The sequence below is a fragment of the Vanellus vanellus genome, assembly GCF_965231255.1.
Source record: "Vanellus vanellus genome assembly, chromosome: 5".
NCBI lineage: Eukaryota > Metazoa > Chordata > Aves > Charadriiformes > Charadriidae > Vanellus > Vanellus vanellus.
The window spans coordinates 31,733,809-31,756,463 of record NC_138910.1 but is presented as its reverse complement, the minus strand read 5'-3'; the positions used below and the strand labels follow the sequence as shown (position 1 = coordinate 31,756,463).

The following is a 22,655-nucleotide window of genomic DNA, read 5'->3' as shown; positions in this document are numbered from 1 at the left end:
ATTTGGCTTCCCATGTCCTTTGTTCAGGATTTTGTTACACAAGCTTCCTGGTCACATATATATGGAACAGCAAACTGAAACTATGCTGAGCAGCCACTAGAGCTTTTAAAAATGATACTGTTTTCTTTTAGCCTGTGACTGTTTTCATGAATATGACTGTTTTCCAGATGTCAAAAAAACGCCAATCATAACTTTGATTTAGTAAGGCCATGCAATAGCCTTGTTGAAGTTTTTGTGTACTCTGTAAGTTTGTATAGGTAATATGTCTTGTCAAGTCGCATGGCAGCAAATAGAACATTTAGGAAAGAAGCATAAGGCTAAGTTCTGTCAGTTTAGTTAAACTAGTTCTCCTGCTGTGACTGGGGGATAGGATTTGGTTCCAGGCTTGCTGGCTACCAGTTCTATGATTTGGTCTCTTGAAGAAATTGTTTTCATTATTTTCATGGGCCAGGTAAGGAGAGGATGAGTATTGCTTCATACAGATATGTTGTTGCATACTCGTAAGCATGTCATGTATAACATGCATTTATATAAACATACATTGGCACAGAGATACCTTGTTGTCTAAAGGAGAATGATAAACCCATATGTTATAGTCTTCCATTTTTTTTCCTTCCAGATCAATGCAATCCGATCAATCGTTCCAAACAAAAGCAATAATGAGATAGTTCTGGTGTTGCAGCAGTTTGATAACAATGTAGACAAGGCTGTTCAAGCTTTCATGGATGGTGAGTACAGTGTACCTTTTTCACTAAGGCACGAGGGATTCAGTTGCATGCTAATGCATTCATTGTCTCTAGTGGCTCAAAATACATTCTGTTGTTCTGCTGAAATGCAGATCATTGTGACACTTAAAAAGTTTGTGGTTGTTTTTATTTTTATAATTGATCCTCCTGTCTGTGTCTTTGCTTTTTCTCAGTATCAGTTTGCCATGGCTGTTTATCTGTTCTACCTGACTTTTTGTCACCATTTTTTGGTGCCGTTCTTGTTGCAGACCTTCTTATTCTGCATGAAAGTTAATGATTTTTAAAGTAGACATGTCAGAATATGGTTCACTATTGAAGATACAATAACTATTAAGAATTTGGGATAGTTCTGAAGCAGATAACCAGGCCCCTAAACCCCTGGACTTGATGCATACATTGACATTCAAACCTCAATCTGAATTTTGCAAATAGCCTTGACATTTATAATGGCTTAACCAAGACTCCATTGAAAGTTCAAGCCATTCTAAATCTGGATCTGAGTTTGTATTTTGCATTATGAGACCATCTCTAATGAAAGGTCACTTGTATTTAAATAACACTTTTCTGATACATATATAATGGCAAGTATTCTGAACTTTCATCAAAGTCTGTAAGAAACCCTTTGCAGGAATAATAGCATACCATAAGCAAATCCTCTCAAAAACTTTGTTGCTTGGGTCTACTTAAAAGATACTAGAAGTTTAGTGGTCTCAAAAGCCTTGTATATTTCAAAAATGCCTCATAATGTTGGTTTGCCATCTCATCAAGTTGCTTATTTCATATCTACTTTACTTCAGGATAGTTTTGGGTTTGGTTTGGATTAATTTACTAAAATGTATCAGCCAAAAAGCATCATGATGTACTAGGAATTACTTACCAACATGGTAAAAAAGCAGATGCAATCAAAATGGACTATTTATAAATACATCAGAATTCTTCCATCAGACCTATATGGTGCCTCTTGATTCAGACATCTGCATAGGCAGTCAGATTCTGATAGATGTATGGAAATCGGAGTTTGTGCACACAGAAAGGAAAATGTGATGCATCTAATTAACAATAATTTTGTTTTCCTGTAATATGTGTCTTGGGGAAAGTAGTGGAGAGTTGCTCCATGATTATTCAGTAAGTTCCTTTCATTCAATTTATTTTGTCTCAAGTTACCATTACTTGCTTGTGGTCTATGAGTTTTTTCTAATGGCTCCTCAAAAGGGGAAGTGCTTTCATAGACATGTGTTGTCATCTGCTATGAGGAAGAAACAGAATAAAAGCAAGCTTTGCAAGAGTGCAAATAAGTCTTGAAGAAAAGCAAGCTGTTATAACTTGAGTTCAAATGATGTTTGAACTTCACCATTTTATGATCATTGTGCCTTGAGATCAGAAGCCTTTGCAAGTGAGTGTTTGAAAACAGCCAATATTTGTTACTGTCTGGAAACAGCATGAGAAAAGACATGTGTCCATTCACTCTGTCCACTGTGGATAGAGTGAATCTAGCACTTCGAGTACCTTTTCATGTGAATGATAACAATTTCTAAGATTGAAATATCACAATTGCATTACCGCACGCAATGAAAAACATGGGGACAGCTGTGCTGAGAGAAAAGGCTGAGCACCTCCATTTAATGCTTCTCTCCGAGGTGCTGTGTGCTGAATGAAAAAATGTCCAAATTTAGTTTCCTGAGATCAGCTCCTGTCTTGCTTCGTATCTGGAGTGGTGTATAGTCTCTATTATGAATTTACTTTTGTATGTGAAATTTGAGTTAAATAGCGGTTCAAATGTTTTATTTGCTATGTTAGTGTTTACCTAATTAAGCATAATCAAAAGGCCCATTCAGCTGCTTTGTAGATGTGTTCAAGAAAATATACTGGTGGATTCAAATTATGGCTTTGGGATTTGAACAGTCCATGCATTTCCAACAGGAGGAAGCTGGGGTTAGTTGGGTGAATCCCTAAAATAACCCTCACCATGTATAGTATTCACAGGAAAGCTGAGGGAAGGAAAGCTAAGACAATACCAGCCAACACAAAAAGAGTGTTGGACGATACTGTGAAAACAGTTAACAAAGCTGTCAAGTGAAATGACATATTTTCATCAGCATGGAGTAAAATGGGCAGAAAATGTCTAGGTTTATTTCTTCATACTGAAACGTGGGGTCTGTCAAAAGATAGCATACCTTTAGGAGAGGGGGTTCTATTTATATATACATAAGTATGTACGTGTATAACGAAATATATATATATATATATAGTTATACACATAATAGAAGTTTTCTTAGCCTTCTGTCTGCATTGTCATGTCATCTAGAAAACAAAGTCTGGCTTTGATGGATTCCAAGCACATTTTTTTTTTTCACAATTTAACAAATTAGGCTTAGCATTGCTAGCAAGGCACACTGTCTCTCCTGATGCGTGTGACAGATTCACCAGATATTCTTGGATCTGGATTATTGTGATAGAAAATTAATTTTGGTACATTTGAAACCCTCACACTTCTTTGGCTGAATACATGTTGACAACTCATGATGGTCTGAAAGCAGCATTATTTCTTAATATTAATATCATCAAAAGTTCCCTGAAATGAGTGAGAAGGATGGCTGAGTATGAAACCCATTTGGAAAGGATAATAAATGAATGTTTAGTAGAATTACACAGTGATGGTAAAGGGATTCTTAAATTTAAGCAGAAGACCTTTAACCTGGTTGCGATTAAAAGGATTACTGTGGCAGACACAGCCATAGTAATTTGGATGACGATTCAGACTGCATGCTTACTGTGAGCATCTATTTTCAGCTTTAGGATCCAGAACAAAATAATGATGTTAGCTAGATGCAGAAGGGTTTTCTTCTAATGTGACAGCTGTCACTGGTCTGACTAAGGCCCTGCTTGCTTTGTTCCGTAAAACTATCTAACCAACTCATTAGAGATGGCAGGCAGAATTACAAGCCTACAAAATTGTAATAATTTTTCAATATAAGTTTTAACCACTTTTTTTTCCAGGCCTAAGTTTACTGTGTTTGTGTGATGCAGAATTTCTACAGCATTCCATGAGATTACTCTTTTGGATGCTAATTAAGTCTTCATTTTTATGTTCTTATGTCTTCTGGATATGACAGACAACACATAGGAAGTATATAATAAAAATGCCTAAATATTTTAAAACTTTCAGAATTTCTAGAGTCAGGGTGGACTATCTAGTTTACCCAGTGCTGAGATACTTCCCTTTTCAGGCAAGAGATTTGAGTGTTGATTTTTCTGGGGCTTATGCTAGTGCTTTTATATTAGGCACACACCTAATCACTTTGTGGAATGAAGGCCATAAAAAGTAGTAGTGCCAAGTGTCATCCACTGTATGTAGTGTAATCAAATAAAACGGGTAACTAAAAAGGAGAAAGGCGGCAGTTCTCATTTTGTTCTCCCCACATAAAACAATACACAACAACAAATGGAAATCCCACCTAGTTAGGAGACTAGTAACTGTTCTTGAACAAACTTGTTCTTTTTCACAGCTGAACTTTTGTTGAAATGTTTTATCTTTCCTTTCTCTAGGCAGCGCAACTCAGGTTCTAAAGGAATGGAATATGACAGGTAAAAAGAAGGTATGAACTTGCTCTTGAGAATCAAAGCATTCAGACCATTTATCAGCTGTGTGTAACTGAATGTAGTACTTTTATTCTGGCCAGTACTTTGTCTGACTTTGCTAACAAAGGTGACTTCATTCTGACCTGTAGTCAAAATACTTCAAAGCAAATATGTGTATTATTTTTAATTCTGTTCATCTGTCTCTCTACTCCAGTGTTCTGAGAGAATTTTGGAGTCAGCGTATGTGTGTACATGTGTGCGGGAAACTAACTCTGGACAAGTACACAACAAATCCCAAAACAGCCCATGTGCAGAAACACTTGTAATAAGCAGTTGTATCCTGGATAGACACAGCCGCTTATAGTGCTAAAGTTTTTGCTGATAGGTGTAAAAATAACTTATGCATAGGAGTCATCCATTAGGAGTCATGCATTAGTGATGCTATCAAGTTAGATACTTCAAGTATATACTTTGGATATGATCTTCGTGCTTATGTATCTCCTAGCCAAAGCTGTTCTGGGAGGTTGCCCGGTGAGTCACTGTCATGGAGACTCCTCTTTATGGTTGTGAGAATTACAGTAGCAGTGGCCAACCTGTGTCCTCTGTGATTGCTTCCTGGCTGATCAGAGTGATGCCTTATGGGTTTGTCTGTGTTACTGCGTGGATGTCCCCTGGGTGGTTAGGAACTACTTGTCCTAAATGACTGCAAATGTTTTGAGCAGCATCTTAGCAGAAGTTCTGTTACCATTTTTCAATGCAAGTAATTTATGTGGAAGGAAGGGGAAAACCAGTTTGGAGCTTCAGGTTTTAGTTGAAACGGTTTATATATTCAGCTGAACAGATGCAATGTGTTGTATAGCACAGCACGGCTCATAAATTGCATTATACTGATGTCACTTGTATGGTATTTTAAGAGCATGGAAAATTTACTGATTGTATTTTGAGTTTATATGAGTTGCACTGAGTGCTGTCTCTGTTCTTGCAATATTTCTCTGTTTAGAACAATAGGAGAAAAAGAAGCAAATCTAAACAGCACCAAGGCAATAAAGATCCTAAAAATAAGAATGGTGGACCTGAGAAGGCATCCCAAGAGCCCCAGGGAATATATAGCTGCCATCTGAATGGATGCTCTAAGGACAACTCTTGCAGTGGTTCTGCCAATCAGAAACTGGAAACCGCTTCTCTTGAGAACAAAGGCTCAGGATTTGTAAAGTCAGTACCGATCTATCCAGAAATCACAGGTCAGTTCATCTCGCACAAGACACCTTTTTAACTGGCAATAGCCAAGCCCCCATTTACATAAAAATCATGGTAAAATGTAGTAAAAAGAAGAGAGGGATGTTTGTGCCAAATAATGCACAGAACTGTTAAAGTCATGCAAGTAGATTTATATCTGGGCACAATTCACCTTGCAATATAGAATCTTAGAATTGTGTGTGTGACCTTTGAGATCAACTAGTCCAACCATCAACCTAACACTGCCAAAACCACTACTAAACCATGTCCCTAAGCACCACGTCTACCCATCTTTTAAATACTTCCAGGGATGGGGATGCCACCACTTCCCTGGGCAGCCTGTTCCAATGTTTGATAACCCTTTCTGTGAAGAACTTTTTCCAAATATCCAATCTAAACCTCCCCTCGTGCAACTTGAGGCCATTTCCTCTTGTTCTATCACTTGTTACATGGGAGAAGAGATCAACCCCCACTTCTCTACAACCTCCTTTCAGGTAGTTGTAGACAGTGATATGTTTCCTTGCAAAATTTTTTTTTTTTTTTCTAGAGACAAAAGGATCAAAGTATAGTTAGATGCCTAGTTGATACAGAATATTACAGATATAAATACAGAAGAATGCAGGCTTAGAAAATGGCTTGAGTATAAAATGGTGAAAGAAGCAATACAGTCCCTCATCTGGAGCAAAGTCATCTGAGCAGTATGAGCTTGTGTCATATTACAGAATTTATTTATTGCCTACTCCAGACTAGTCCATTTTTTCTTTTCTCATCTTCCTTGAATAGGCTAGTTGCAGTAGATCTCCACTGGATTTCCCAAACAGGGAAGGGAGGCCCTTTGTGTTGAGGGAAAGCAGTCTGATAGCTTCTTAGTACAGACGTGTTTCTGCTAGGGTCTAGATACTGATTCTGAATTTCTGGGAGACAGTAACACAGAAAGCTCTTCCTCACTGTGTTGTAGTAGAGAGTACAGAGTTATGATTATAGCAACATTAATGAAAACAAACCTTCTCCTCTGGGAGAGAAGCTCTGTGAAAGTTTTTGCCTTCAAATATTCTTTCATAAAGCTCATATTTAATTGCTGTCAGTATTGGTAATGATTTTTCAGCTCTTTGCATTTCAAGCTTCTGACAGCCCTAGATTATGGCTGCTGTGAGTATTTTCTTCCTGTGTCTTAAGTATGTAAGACTGCATTAAAAGGACTTTCCATGAAATTCCTTTTTCTGTGATAGCAAATACAGCTCTGAAACCTCATTTTAAAGGAATGTGCCAAATGGACAATTGTCCTGAAGTGAATTCTTTGCTGCTTCCAGATGACTTTGATGGTGCCAACCTCTGGTCAATTAAATGAAAATGCTGCAACATATACCAGCCAAATAGACAAACTACTTATCAAGAAATTTTGTCCTAAGAACTTGGCGCCTTGCAAAAGATCAGAGATACTCTTCCTGCTCTTGCTAAAGATACCCGCTTACTTTGGATAGACTACGCCATAAACCAGAAAATTCTGCATTTCCATAATACTAAAAGCATTCTTGTCACTTATTCTGCAAGATGTAAACATTTGTGGTATAAATTTATGTCAAGCTCCCACATCAAACGTCTTAGAGTTGCTTTCTTTGAAACAATGCATGCATGAATAAATACATAGACTGAATTGTCTGTGCATGGGGAGTGTTTTCTAGGGGGTAACAGACCTGAATGCAAGAGGAGTACCCGTGTACTTAGTGATCTTTTTCTGTGGGATTGGGATTGAGTCCTTTTTTCTCCTAGACATGATACAGCATAGAGTTATAAATACCAAGGCCAAAAAGTATCTCAGAATCTTTCTTTGCTTTTACAAGTGACAAATGAGATATTACCATAGATTTGCAATTTTTATAAACTTTTACACATATACCAAAACTAGCAATTGGCCCTTTCAAAAACAGGGCAAGAGAGGGAGAAAATAAAAGAAAAAGGCGAAAAAGAAAGAAAAAGAAATGGAAAGAAAGGAAAACCTGAAACTTTAATATTCAAGTTTCCCTTGCATAGTAAAATAAGTTCCTGGCAATTTTTTTAATATGGAGAAGGAAAGAGTTTCTTCACTTTCAGTTGCACTAAAATCCTGGTCTTTGCAGTCAGTATAATAGCTACTTTCTTAAAGGTTAAAAGCCACCTGTGTACATATTGTTAAATTTGTGCTGAAGTGCATGGAATTAAACAGAAGAGAAGGGTGATCAGGATCCCTCAGGGCCCAGCAACTGTGCCGTTGTGGTTTCTGAGCAAGTCACACAGGCTGTTTAAAGCAGTTTGAAATGCTGAAGTGAGTCCAAAGTGTACCTGTTTCACATTGCTCCTTCTTGTGTTGTAAAGTTCTTTGTTTTGTCTTTGTCTGGCTTGTTTGTTTGCATTCCTTCCCTACCAAATTAATGTTACTGTAGTCATTTCACAGTCAAGTTCAGACAGCTCACAGCTCAGAAGGATTGTAGTCAGGTGTCTGCTGACGGTCCCTTATGCTTTCCTCCCCATGAGGAACGTGAGGTTGAAGCTTTGCTTATACCAACCCACAGTCTGTGAGATTAGGTCTTTCAGAGCCATAAAATCCTGGGTGCCTGGAAGGGACTTCAGGGACCAGAAGGGAGAACGCAGTGTAGCTCATGTTTCTCTATAATTTGTCCCATGCTAGAAAATTATATGGAAGAACATGTGGCTGTCACCTTTAGTTCAGGTCTGCTTATTTTATGCCAGTTTTCCATCTTCCTTTTTCTGAGAAGTCTTTAGTTAATGATTTTTTGTATGATGGTTTTCCACAGGGAATCAAGACCTGCTAGAGAAAATGAAGCACAGAATTGAAGGCTCTGGAAAGCCAAATTGCCTCATCATGGAGGGCCTTAGGGAGTGTTTCACTTAATGATGAGTCAGTTCAGGGGCTCTCCCTCTCAATATCTTGAAGGGGAAAAGGCCCACAATAAACCAGATTACTTTAAAACGATGACCAGAACAAACCTTCCAACTACCCTCCTTAGACTCCTTGGCAACACAGGATCTGAAGGACTTACAGCTACCCTTTCTGTGCATGCCCTTGTAGAGAAGGGACATGGAAGCATTGAAAGGATATTGAATGCTGCCTTGCCATGCTATTGCTTTTGCAGGGACTTGGGTAAATCCAGGTACAAATCAGATACTGATCTCTTTCCAACTTCTTAAAATTGTTTTTCATGTAGGATGATTTTTAGTGAAGCTATCAAACTTCCTGTTTATGTCTCAAGGGAGGTTTTTTTTTCTTCTTTCAGCCAAAGAATCCATTGAGGTTCACTTTATTTTAAAGGTCTTGAATGGCAAGCTGTTATTAAAAGATAAACCACTCATTTTGAAGATAGCAGCTCAGCAGATTTCAAAGCAAGTTTATTTGAGCTGCTGCCATTACTAGTAGGTCTGGTAATACTTGATGGTTAATAGAGCAGAGGTCACACATTAGACTAATTCCAAGCCACCATGTACCGAACCCTGCAACAGTTTACTTGTAGCTACTATTACACAAATCTTTGACTTCTCTTTCAAGTATTTTAGAGAGACTTTGTCCCTAGATTTTGTTATACATGTTTCTTAGCTGGCTCAAGTCTTGAGAGATTTGATGGAGACTTTCTCAATCTATTTTTAGTTGTCTGTTTTTAATTGTTCAATCAAATTTCAAGGTTCAGTTGCAGTATACAAAGATATTGATTGCTAGCCTCTGGTGGTCATCTTGCTGCTGGGTTTCAAAGTAGCTCGTGTGTCCATTGGAAGAAAGAGTGTCAAAGTATATTGCAGACAAAAGATGATTTAAAAGTTTTTAGAGTATAACCATTGTTCTATATGACCTTCTCCAGGCAAAAAGCTATCAGTCATTTGTCTTGACAGGTATGCCACAGCTCCTAATTAAATGCAGTAAATAACAATTTTGCACTTCAACAACAGATTTCAAAATATCTAATCTTGTGGATAGAACCCAATAGCCCTGGCCTTTCTCTATAGCTTAGCTGATAGACTGCTTGTTTCTAACTATCTGTTGGAGTTATTTAGCAAGGCCAGCCTCAACTGACAGTAGAAAGAAGATTCTTTATAAATCAAAGCTATCTGAATTAGTGTGAGAGGCAACCAGGGTTTCACAAAATTAATGGTGGTTATCTCAGAATAGAGTTCCTGTTCCTGTGTGAGACTCATATCTGCATTGAACCTTTCATATGTTCAGAGTGCTGCATACCTGGTGTTTCTTTCTTTCACAGACACACAAGTTTCTTTAACTTCTTTAGATATTTTATTAAACACTTTTATGTAACATACTTTTTCTGTTTGCAGACTCACCTTTTAAAGCCCGTAAACAAAAGCTGTCTTAGAAATGTGGGCACTAATCTTCTTCCCTGTTCCTCTGGCATTATGTGATTGCTGTGGAAACATACTAAGGTGTACTTTACACCAGTTCTAGTGCCCAGTCAGGGCACAAAGAAGTCACCGGTTGATTTCCTGGAGCTGTTCGGGTGATATCCCTCAGTCCTAGCAGTGTTAATCCCACTCCATGGGCTATAATACAGCTGTTCATCAGACAAACCCCTTTTCTCCACATACCACACAATATCAGCTGAATAAAGCAATGCATAAAGAGCATTGTCAGAACAAACTATCATTCATTCATCAAAGTGAGTACAACTGTTAGAAAAATCAGTTAACAAAAAAAATCATTTTCTATGCATGTTTCCTTAACCAAAGTTCATAGTAGCAGTAATAGCTGGCCTTACATGTCAGTCTTCATAGCCATTCTTTGGCTGCTGTCCGTCTGTCGTGATGCTGATATCTTGAATCCCTTTGGAGTCCTGGAAAGAGTAAACCAGGTCATCTTGTGCCAGCCAACCAGGCTCAGGCGTTGTTATCTTGTCCCTCTGAAACTGTTGAACCCAGGAGCCTAACCTTTGACATTGTTTCATATCCTCCTTCGTCCCTCTTAGCAGCTACTTTTGATAAGAAATCTGTAGTCAGGAAAGGTAAGTATTTCAGGTAGGAATGTTTAATCAGTGCTTCTAAATGCTGATTGAAAGTCTCACGCTTTCCATAGCAGACTTCTGTCTAGTTCTGCTCTCTAATATTTGGGCAAAGATGACAATTGATAGTACGCTTTCTGTGTCCTGAGGTATTTTTTCATATCAGCATGGAAGAGTTGATTATTTTATTAACAGATTCTTTCTTTTTAGACTGCTGAAGCATAGATGTGTTCATATTAGTGTTTAATAACAAAAAACATTTTGTTTCTATTCTGTCATTACTTTCTGAGGTCCTTTAGAATGCATGCCAGTGAAAAAAAAAACCACTTAATTTTTCCAGTGCATAAACATAACATCATTTAGACTCAACAATAAGGCTTCATATCTTTCTTAATCTTATAAATCCCTGTTTTCTATGTTAATGTCTTCTACCTTAATATTTTCTTGCAGACAAAGAAGAACAACACCAGAGAGTAGCTGTGGAATTAAACCCAAAGGTTATGAATGGAGTAGAACGGCATGAGTCTCTTCAGTCATCAGTTCAACTCCAGTGTAACCTAGGCAGGCCGAAGTCAAAATCTTCCTCAGTTAAATCGTTCAATGCTACAACTCAACTTGAAACAAAGACAGATGATTCAGTCAAAAAAAGAGGTAAATTGGATCCCTGGTTGCTGTGTGTTGAGGTGATCAGACAGATGATGTCTCTAGGAAAGAAAAAGCGCATACACGAAGAAGAATTGTGTTGGAAAGTGAGAGTAGAATCATGTTCAGCATAACGAAAATGAGTAGAAAATTTATGGTCTGTTTAATATTATATTAAATGAAATTTAAAATAAATAATTTTAATTAGTAGTGCTGTTTTAACATTTATTTGATTTGGGGAATGAATTTGAGCAAACATATTTAGAAACCAACAAGCACCATGGAAGGAATATGGAAAAGTTTGATTTATGGACTTCAGTAGGATAACCACTTCACCCTCATCTGGCCAAATAACCTGTTGAATTATTCCTGCTCCCTCATTCAGAAAAGCCAAAACCAGCTTTCTGACTTCTGTGCAATTTTTGTTTTCTATTTTAGGGCCAAACATTGAAAAATCAGTAAAAGACTTGCAGCGTTGCACTGTCTCTTTAACCAGATATCGTATGATGATCAAAGAGGAAGTGGATAACTCAGTGAAGAAGATCAAAGCTGCTTTTGCAGAATTACACAGTTGGTAGGTAAATCAGCTTGAGAGATCCATCAGCACCACCTGAGAAAAGAGGGGCTAATCAGGCCACTGGCATCAGTGGGGAGGGGTCACTTACACCCTGTTTGTTTGCAACATTTGGTTTCATCAAAAAAAATACGTGGTGCCATTAAGTAACTCCTTGCCAAACAGGAATTAATATATACATAAGTGTATGTTTACATACATAAATAAAGGGGGACAAAACCACAGTTCTTTGACAAAATCTCACTATGGTTTCTTTTTTTTTCCTCCTAAGCGATCCATCTTGACCTAATTCTTTTGTGTCAAGTTCAGTGGCAGCATATCTGAGCAAATGAAAGCTTTTCCACAAATACTGTCTATGGGGTTTTCTGAAGTCTTTTACTTTCTTTAAACCTCTTCTTTCTATACTTTTTCTTTGATCTTCTTTGGCAGACAGTCCTTTACTGTCTCTTCATTTCCCATAATTTCTGCTTCTTACCCCACAATTATTTTTTTTTTTTGCTTTCTCTCATGGTTTTGTCTAATTTTCACATCCATCACTTCATTTCCAGTTCTCATCTCTAGTTCATTCTTTTTCCTCATTCTTTTATCTCTTCCTTTATTCTAAATTTTTTCCATTATAATTTTGGTTATTCCTGATCTTCAGTATAAATGTCCACACCCTTTGAAAATTTGTAGCAGAAATAATTTCTGTAGTAGCAAGTTGCACATTTTGTATATACTTGTCATAGAAAAATATTTTCTGGTTTGAGTTTTACTTGGTCTTTTATTAAGCATAGATGCCATATAAAACCTGTGTTTCATACAGTGTTGCAGTAAACAGAAAAAGTCATATTAAAACATATAAGATTCGGTCACAAATCACAAAAGAGTACAAAAACCTTTCACCCTTAATTCGTCCACAATATTTGTCAGTATTTTTATGAGCATATCTTATGAAAGTGATGTAGTATTGGCAGAAGTTTAACTCTGGAGTTTAGTGGTGTGTTCGTTGCCTTCAATGATGCATCTAAAGTGACTTCAGTGCCACTGGGGCTCCGCTTCTGTATGGGCAGAAAGTCCAAGTGCTAATGAGCTGATTTTGTGGAAGATTCTGTTGCACTGAGCCGCCAGTATATCATACTGTCTAGCAGGGAGAACTGTGTTTCTGTCTCTGTACTCCAATGAGTATGGGTTGTGATAATCAGTTGTACTAAACTGTATTGTTGCCAGGAGTGCTCTGGAGCCAGTATAGCGATGTCTACTTATGAGCTAAAATGCAGTAATTGTATTGTTGGTATATAAAAATTAAGTTCATCAACTTCTGGGTTGTTTGGTAGTTATCAGAGGTGTTTTCATATGATTTTTGAAAACTTATGTTTATGGCTTCTGCTGAGAAGGCTCTGGCGTTTTTTTTTGAGTAAACTCAGAGTTGGGTCTCATTTTCTGTGGAGTTCTCCCTCAATTATTTTTTTGTTAAAACTATATAATGTCACTTACATGTCTAATCTTGTTTGCAGGCAGTCACATTCAATTCGATCTTTAAATGATAGTCGCTGTGGTCATGAAACAGGATTAGAACTCTATCATGATCTAAGAATGTGGGGGAGGTGCTATATTAGTAAAACCAGAATGGAAAATCTTCATTTATCGTGTATTCATGTTTTAGCTTGAAAAAAACCTAAAAATTTTTAGCCTAATGCTAAAATGTGTTACTTACTAGGCGAGCTTAATAGGGAAAAGACAAAATGACCCCAAAAGAGTATGTAAATCCAAATAGACTTATAATGATGAAAAACAGCCTGAAAAAAAGTTTTGAATAGGCTTCAGTTAATTTTATCTCCTACCAGCTTCAGTGCCTAAATTATTGCAGTGGAGTCTGCCAGAAACTCTAGAATGTAACAGATCTGTGGTCTGAATATTTAGGCCTCACAAAGCAATTTCATGCATGTAGCATAACGTTGCAACAAGGATAGTATAATGTCAGGAGACGTTTATGGATATATCGATGCAAGCCACACTGCTTTTGACAACTCATAAGCCTGATATTTAGGTTTTTCTTCAAATGAATGAAAGGAAAACTTGGTTTAAATGGTAAATTGCATGAATTAACACCTCCTTTGCTAAAATTAAAAACAGTTTGGGGATATTTCATATGACCTTGTGGCTTAAATTCTGGAAAAGATGGGAAGAGCTGTCTTTAGTGCCTTGTTTACAAAATCTTGCTGTCAGCTGCTGTAGATTCACTGGATTTGAGTAGAAATCACCAGAACCAATGATATATACAGCTTCAGACCTTATACAGTCAACACATTGTATTCCTCGGCTGAACGGCATTTACGGTTATTTACATGGCAGTTTCCTTGCTTTAAAATTGAACAAAGCATCACTAGTGGTAGTGGGAGGATAAGGTAATTAAGTGAGCACTCAGCCTCTTGCATATTTATCAACCTCCTTGGGCACAGGAATTTTGCTATGGCACAGTCAACTTGTCTATCAAGGGAAAATGAAGCAATTCAGCTAAACTGTTGCTCCCGGAATACTATGGAGCAACCAAAAGTAAGGACACAACAATGATATCTGGTCTTCTTTGGGACAGTGATTCCAAAGGTTTTTGCAAGTTCTTCTCTCACTTGCTGCTGGAGTATGGACTTGTTGAGATGTACAGCAGATAAACATACAACAGCAACTAAGTGCTGTCTGTGGTCAGAACTTGCAGGGAAAACTTGAATGAGCTCAATACTGTAACCTTGATGGGAACTTAACCAGTTTCTGTTATACGCAGCTGTCACCACCTAAGGGGGTTTAGTGAAATGAAGTCAGGAGCTTTAATCTTGCATTGCAACTGAATACTGAAACACGTACTAGTTTCTGTTGTCTCTCTTGGGTTTGTTTTTCTCCCTTTGGCAGTAGGATAAAAGACCCTTTTTGTGTGCTTTTTGCATTTACCATCAAGGTCAGAATCAAAACTGCATTTCAAGAGTCAGTAATATTTTGGGACTTCCTAATAATTCTTTTTTAATCTTGTAATGATTTTACTAATCACAGAAAGGATGAAGAAGTGCAAAGATAACATCATGTATCTTCTTCCTACCTCCAGATATCATGTGAAAGCATTATTATGGAGATAAATTAATAGCATGTGTGGCCTAAGATGTCCTGAAAGATTCCGCAGAAAGATTCACAAAACCTTCTCCTTTTAGCAGCAGAAACCGTTGGGTAATAGTTGCCAGTGGAAGTCCATGTCTCTGTCTGGCTCAGTATTTCATAGGTTGACCTAACTGATGAAGGGAAGTTACTCTTGAACACACTCAGTGAGTACTATGCTGGAATTTACAAAGTCATCTGGGAAAACGGTGCATACTGCCCTCCCACAATCTAAAAAAAGGAGTAGTATGGAGCAGGTGAGCTGTTAACACTTGTAAATGCTTGAGAAAAAATGCAATGCTTCCTTCTGGTTTTAACTTTTTAATGAAATGGGGCCAAAAAAAAATCCCAGAAGATGTTTATTTAAAAATACTGCAGTGGGCTCACTTTCTCTTTCTTAAAATTCTTCCCAGGAGTTCCTTCCAACTGCAGTAATGCTCTGCATGCTCAGAACAAGTGATAATGACTTGCTTGTATACAGTGCTTTTAATGCCAGAAGACACTAGAGCATTTTACAGGCCGTGGGCTGGACCAGGCAGGGTACTTTGTCCCACTCAGCGAGAAGTCTTTTGCAGTCTCATGTGGACTGTGCTGCTTCTGTGACCTAGCACTCCTGTCATCCCTGCTCTTGCAGGGCTTTCTCTGACATTGCTTTCCCCAAGGCTATGAGAGCACTGGGCAGAGCAAGCTGAAGGGCACTGTTTCTCAGACTCACATATGCACCTGAAAGCTATGAGGAAGATCCTTCTAACAGTACTCCCTGAGCAAATATTTCTCCTCATTGCATCCAGCTTTGGTGTACGGTTGTCAGGAATACCTTTGCGTGAGTGAGAAATAACGTTGCTCCCTTATTGCTTGGATGTCAGAGCATAGCCATGTCTCACAGTGTAGGGTGAGGAAAAGAATACCAAATAGTGTTTAAGTTGCAAGGGAAGGTCAGAAAAGCTAGGTGAACTCCCGTCTCACTAGAATACGCTTGAGACATTTGTTGCCAAGGTTAAAACCCGTATGCTGTAATTGTATTCTCACTTTTCCACCAAGACTAATGATCTTGAGAATGAAAAGAGAGTCCCAGGAAATCTGAGTGAAATGTATAGAGCACAAAAGGAGCCACAGTTCCTCATAACACCTCTTGCCTGAAAATAATTTTCATATATTGAGCATTTGCACTGTCCTACGGAGAACTAAAAGGAAACATCTGCTACTTGCCCATACGGTCTGTTTTCAACCACAAATGGAAAATAGTCTGTAGAAAATAGTAATGGCCAGGTTTAATTACACTGCATGCAGAACTGGACCAAAGAAAGACAAGCCTCCTCTACTCTTTGTATCTCAAACATATTGGTATGTGCAATGCTTCATAAAGAACACAAAAACCAGCACAACTGAGGACTTTTTGAGTGAACAAAAAGCACTTGAAAGCTCCATCATAGGCTGGAAAAAAAAGTGACTGTGACATAATGCTGGAAAAATTGAGTTTGGCAATACTAACAATTTAAATATATATTAAAATACATTCAGGGAACAACTAGGAAGAATGTACTGTATGTTTGGGGAAGATAAAACAGTTATTCTATTGTTTTCTAAGTTAAAAACAAAGCAGAGGAGTGATTGAATGGGGTAAGATGTCAATTAAAAGAACATAGTTGTGTCTGTACTAACTCAGTGCTCGGTGATGAGCAACACTGTCAGTGCTCATAGTTGCAGAGCAGGGAGTGAACACAGTCATCCCCTTTCAGGGACCCCTACTTGGCAAACTGTAAAGATGATGGTTTTCTGTTTCCCGTAGCCTGGAATCAGTGCCACCAGATGAAGAGTTGCCTGTCTGTGTTAGTGATGTGGTAGTTTAGAGCATGGGCAGATGGCTGGAAAGGCCAGGGCTGGTATTGCTTTACACTGAACAGAGTTCCTGTGCTGTTTCTCTCTGCATTTCCAGGCAGTCTTCATTAGCTTTTTGTCTGTGTCTGTCTGCCAGCTGACCTTTGGTAGTCCTTATGCCTCTGAAGTACAGATTTTCAAATCCTTTGCAGTTTGTTCTGATATTTGTTTGCCCATCAGTCACAATCCAGTCCATAACCTTGCCAGTGCAGAGAAGGAAAAAAAGGTCTCCCAAGCGTTTAAGTTCCCTTGGGCCCAGTTGGGTTTTCAGGTACCTTCAAACATGAGTGCTTTTACTGAGGCCCCGGGGCCCTTCTGCTACCGCCTGGGGGTTCTGGGAGGACTTGATCCAACTGCTCTGGCCTCAGGTTGGCTACTTGCCTGCAGAGCTGCAGCACCAGGAGAGGGGCTTGTGCTTTCTCTCTTCTTGCAACCTCCAGCAGTTTGGGATTACCCTTGCTGTGTATTAGTGGAGAGAACAGATGGAGCTCATGAAATTGGAGAAGGTTGGGTTTCAATGAGATACATAATGTTCCCCTTCTGGCCCCTTTGTCTTTTACAGATACTTGCTTTATCCCCATATTTTTTACTAAGCTTGCGAAGGTGGATTACAGAGATGAAGTTCAAAGTTGGATTACACTTTCTCTAAGCCTATTCGTACTTCATGGGCTTGTGTCTCCCTTCTTTCCTCCCAGTCACTCATAGGTGTGTTTGTCGCCCTCAGTAAAAGACAAGCACATGTGCTTTTTGGGGCCATGGAGGTAGGTTGTTGCTTTTGTCCATATCATTGTGAATGAAAAGTGAATATATCCTTTCTGATCTCATTATTGTCCGACTAAGGAGAAATCTACCTTATTAAACACGTATAGGGAATAATTATCTCAAATTTCAACAAGTGTTAGATCAAAGAGCCAGACTCTTCTGTCTTTGTGGCTACTTTCCAGGGTGCTTTTGGGAAAGTTACCTCTCCTCTGTAGCAGGAGCCCAAGAACAGGGACCACAGTCTTCTGCCATGCCAGAGGGTGTTTAGGCTAAATTGTATAAAGCCAGTAAGATATTCAGATACCTCAGTAGTTGGATCAGAACTGAGACTCAAATAGGAAAGAAATACTTCACAAATTTGTGTAAAAATGTGCAGGATGCTAACAAGCCATGGTATAACTCATACTCACAATTATTAAAACTCTGCCAAATCCTGAGGTGATGCTCTCATTTCCAAATAAATAAAATTTAGAAGTGTTCTTTCAGGAAAATATTTTCCACATCAGGTTTGAGCTTAAACAAATTTTTATGTTCAAGCAATAAATTTCTAATTGTTTGTAAAGAGATCTTAAAAAAAAATAAAAAATGCAAATATACCTTCAATTATGATGGCTTTACCAGACCCCACTGTGCTAGCTGGCTGCTAAAGAGAACAATATTAGTGAAGGTAGATAAAGAATAGCAAAAAATAAACTTGAATAACTAAAAGCCTTCAGGCATTTTTACTTTTACCAGATGGTACGCTGCAAAGAGAAGGATTTCAGTGAAATTGATTTATTTTGTCTTTTGTTTATCTGCTTATTGTCAGACTGTATTTGTGGTCAGAATGAAAATTTGTATAATCTGTTTTGCCATGTAAACACTGTGCATATGCTAATACAGTGATCAAATAACAACCTTTAAGCACCATGAACATTTAAATACTATTAAGCTAATACTGGTAGAATATCACTTACTGAGACATTGCAAAATACATAGTGTAACAACAGCTTTTCCTACAGGTTTATTAATATAAAGGAAACTTGAAGTATCATTTCTCCAATTACAAAATAGCATGGTTATTCAGTAATCCTATAAAGCTTGTAATCACCCATTAAAGGTGATCGGGCTTTATATTTACGTTCTCATCACATCATTCTGGTTCCTTGTGCTGAAAATATAACAGGGACAGTTCTGGTTTTTTGGGTTGAGGTGGGGGATTGTTTTGTGAAATACACAATTGGCTTAGAGGTTCTTTTCAGTTGTCTTTTCACCCCATATGTGGGTCAAATATGTTCATGCTAGAAGGGAAATGTGTACAGGAAATAAGGCATAATGCTTAAAGACCAGCGCTGAGCTTATCAGAACTATCCAATGATTTTGCATGTAATCTTAGCTCAGATATAGCAAAGGCAGTGACAGTACTAAAGTCCCTCAAACGTGCTTGAGTTTGTCAGCAGATTGACACAGCTGACTGTGCCTTCCTCAGTGTCCAGAACAACATTCATTCTCAAACTATGCACAAAGCTGGTTCAGGGGAGAGTGAAGCTGATTAAATACCTCAAGGAGAAAATTTGGCATTTGGGGGGGTTTAACAGGGTTTTGAAAGGACTCATTTGAATTACACTGTTAACAGTAACCTCTGTGCCATGCAGCTGTGGATTACCTTTGTGAGTTGTATCAGCATGTTTGCTGCTGTGTCAGCTTGGTCTTTTTATTTCCCCATCTCTTCAGGCACAATAGGTTTATCATAATGCCTAGAAGAGGCAGAAGGAAAGAGAAGATTCTGGTCATCTGGAACCCTTCTGATTCTCATCAGTAAAGCTATAAATCAGCCAGCCTGGCAATCTGAAGCAGCTTTTCTGAAGAGGCACTAATAACTTTAATCATTTTAGTGGGATTTTGAGGTATTGCAGCTGACTGAAAATATATTTTCTTTTTCACTGTGCAAGCACTAAATTTCATGCAGTAAACTGGAGAAAGATTAATTTGTTTCCACTAATGTCAGAACAAATTCTGAATTTGTTTTGAGTATGAAACTGTGAAATGAGGCAGCTGTCAGCATAATTTACCCCTGTCATTGCTGTGCCGGCATTGCAGTTTGGCGATGGCAGCACTTTTGCCATTGTATACTAGTGTGAATTCTGCCAGCCTGCATTAAGTCCAAGGCACGAGTACTGTCCAGGAATAGGACACGTATGCTCTTGCCTTCAGAATCACTTTAGCAAAATGAATCATAGAGATCTGCTGTTTTGCCTGCTGCATCTCATATCTCTGCAGCACAAGCACTGGCTGTGTCCTGGCCCCATTTGCATGTCCTCTATATTAAGCCTCTGCCTTGCTGTGTTCCTTCAACAAAATTGTCTCCTTCCTGAAGCCCACCTCAAAAATCCACCTGGATATTAAAATCAAACAGTATTGAGACCTGCACTCCAAACTACAGATATTCACCTGCAGTGAACAATGATACAATGCTGATAGCTAGAGTTTGGTATGCAGGCCCTGATCCTTAAAAAGTGAGGGGTAAGAGAAGAACAGAATTGGTCCTTTCGGAAGAGAGTTGTGGCAAAGGGAGACAGAGAAGAAAGAGGTAGCAGTGATCTTATGTTTTGGCTCCAGCATCAGTCATGGAGTATAAGACTCACTTGATTCAGATCTGTCATTGAGCCTGGTCAATGGGAGAGGGGATTTGAGTCCCAGTATTTGCTCCAGCAAGTATTATAAATGTATCATAAAAAGCTGAACACCTATAATAGAACTGACAAATACTACTACAGCAGGGGATCCTACGAACTGATGATCAGGGCATGGATTCAGGTACATTCAGAGAGGGAAGTGGTGGTGACAAGTTGTGTGTTTTTCACAGGAGTCTTAAATTGTATATGGAATGTACTCAAGTGCTGATGTTGGAGTGAAAGAGAAGGGATGGCTGAAGCCTGACAGAATGTTTGTGCTGGGAGTAATAAGAAAAAAATGACAAGAGTATGACCTTTCCAGAACCTCAGCTAAAGAAGCATGTTTTTGATTTTAACCCTGTTTCTTAACATCTTTAGAAGACCCAAGAAAAACAGCATAACTAGAGAGGAAGGAATTAGCAGAACGTTTTCCCTGAGGTGTCTTCAGGTCTGAAATGCATTCTGTTCCTTGCTCTGCTATAGCCCAAATCTGGTGATATGTGAGTGTGTGGAAAGTTCCTATAGCACCCAGTATCCTGTTCTCCACAGCACACCAATAGCTGTAGGCTGTGCACTGGAGTGTACCAACTTGATATAACATTTTGATATCAAGTGGACACTAAGAAGCAGTGAAAGAAAATGCATTCCCAGGAGGTATTGTTGAGCTGAGCTTTGAGTAGTTCTCAGTAATGCTAGCACTGTGATCTGATTGTCATCATCCTATTGAGGCTGAGTAGGGCATTATTCCAGAAAATACATTAAAACCAGTTAAACTTCTCATAAGTTAAGAAGCTGTTCAGCTTAAGTGGCTCTCTGAGCTTCGTGTGAAAACAGTGGGATCTTAGCAAGAACAAGAGACAAGATTTGATCCATTGATTTTTCCATAGTGTTCTTTCTCCTTCTGTGTCTGTTAGCATTTAGTTTACTTTTTGTATTTATTTTGTCTTTCACCCTTTCTTTTCCAGTCCAGTTTTACAGCTTGCTTTCTGTCATTTTCTTTTGTTTATGACTTTGCCAAGTAAGATGGAGTTGTTGTTGATCAGTTTTGCACTGAAGTGTTCTATGTAACTAGAAAGGAATCAAATTGATTCCTACTCTGTTTCCTTAATACTTGACCCTTATGTGAACTAAGAAGAAATATAGCATTTCCTAGTGCTGGTTGGCCTATGACATTTCTAAAGAAAAGTTAATTTCCCCCATTATTCCATGACATATGGTAGTTCATGATTTCCAAGCTGAGAAATGTGGCTGTACACTTCAAGATGAGAATTAGTACGTTCCATTCCTTTTGTTGAGAGAGAGAGAGAGAGAGTCTGTGTCCTCAGCTGGTAAAAGTTAGTAGAGCTGCATTGTCTTCAGGGAAGGGCAACCTCATGAAGATCTGTCTGTTAACAAAATTTAGTTTATCGCATTAACTAGTGTCATATTGACAAAGGCACCAAACACTTTTTCTCCTGTTTTATTCTTTAGTTTTCCCAATGTTAGTTTGTAGCTACAAGGGAAGGACTCAGGTGGTTGTTCTCCATCAAATTCATCAGAGTGCTGGCCTCTACTACTATAACATCCAAACACTTTCCTGCAATCTTCATTGAGAGACCACACTAAAACATTAGGGTAGGAAACCTGTCTAGTTACAGATGAGATCTGTCTATAAAATATGATAAAGAACTACTATGGCCTTGTTCTCATTCTGATAATAAAAATGTTTTTATTTAGCATCAAAATAAAATGTTAGGGGCCAAGCAGTTCAGCAAGGATCTGTTGTTGGAGGGGGGAGAGGACAGTCGTGAAATGAATTGGGCCAAAACGCAGTTCTGAGGAGCTCTGCTGTTGTGAGCTTGTTGCTTGAATATTTTTCCCAGGCAAAAGTTTATGTTTATATAACCTGTGTAGTACCCTAGGGAGGCACTTTTGTAACAGAGACAGCAAAAGCGAAAATGTGCAGACTTTTTAAATTTAGGGGAAAATACTAAAGACTATTAAAATCTCTTTTTTTGTGGATGGTGGAAACAGGTGAGATGATTCATTTCAGCCACCTGCTGTGAAAGCCAAGGAAGTTTATTATACCATGTATTTACAAAAGCTAATTGAAAATAGATTAATTCTGAAAAGCTATCGCTATTTAGATTAGCAAGCTGGAATCATCACCTGCCTATCTGGAGTCCAAGCTTAATGCTTATGCCTGGAGAATATTGAGGGCCAACTGGAACAAGTGTGTCCTTTCATTGTAAGTGTATGCCTCTTAACTGATTTATTCTACTGTAAAAATCCCTGCTGTTTTATTTCCTCTGGTGTGTAGGTCACACTAAATTGATCTGGCAGGCCAAAACAGTATTTTTAATCTTGTTTATATGTATGAAACAGAAAAATGTGTTATGCTGCAATTTTATTGTCTTGCTGCATCCTTTGCCATCAGCCAACCTGCTTCCGTCCCTCTTGTTGGCTATTGGGAGGCAGCGTAAAGGTA

The 22,655-nt window shown here is 38.4% G+C and overlaps 1 protein-coding gene across 2 annotated transcripts in view; it reads left to right on the top strand.

Annotated features, from left to right (window-relative positions):
* The window catches only part of SPATS2L (spermatogenesis associated serine rich 2 like), a 68,040-nt gene that overhangs the window by 33,832 nt on the left and 11,553 nt on the right, over positions 1–22,655 (top strand). For both annotated transcript variants that reach the window (XM_082483663.1, XM_082483662.1), the window contains exons 3-7: positions 620–728; positions 4,293–4,342; positions 5,326–5,566; positions 11,006–11,206; positions 11,636–11,771. In XM_082483663.1, coding sequence (XP_082339789.1) covers positions 620–728; positions 4,293–4,342; positions 5,326–5,566; positions 11,006–11,206; positions 11,636–11,771 — 737 coding nt within the window. The remainder of the gene's footprint in view (positions 1–619; positions 729–4,292; positions 4,343–5,325; positions 5,567–11,005; positions 11,207–11,635; positions 11,772–22,655) is intronic.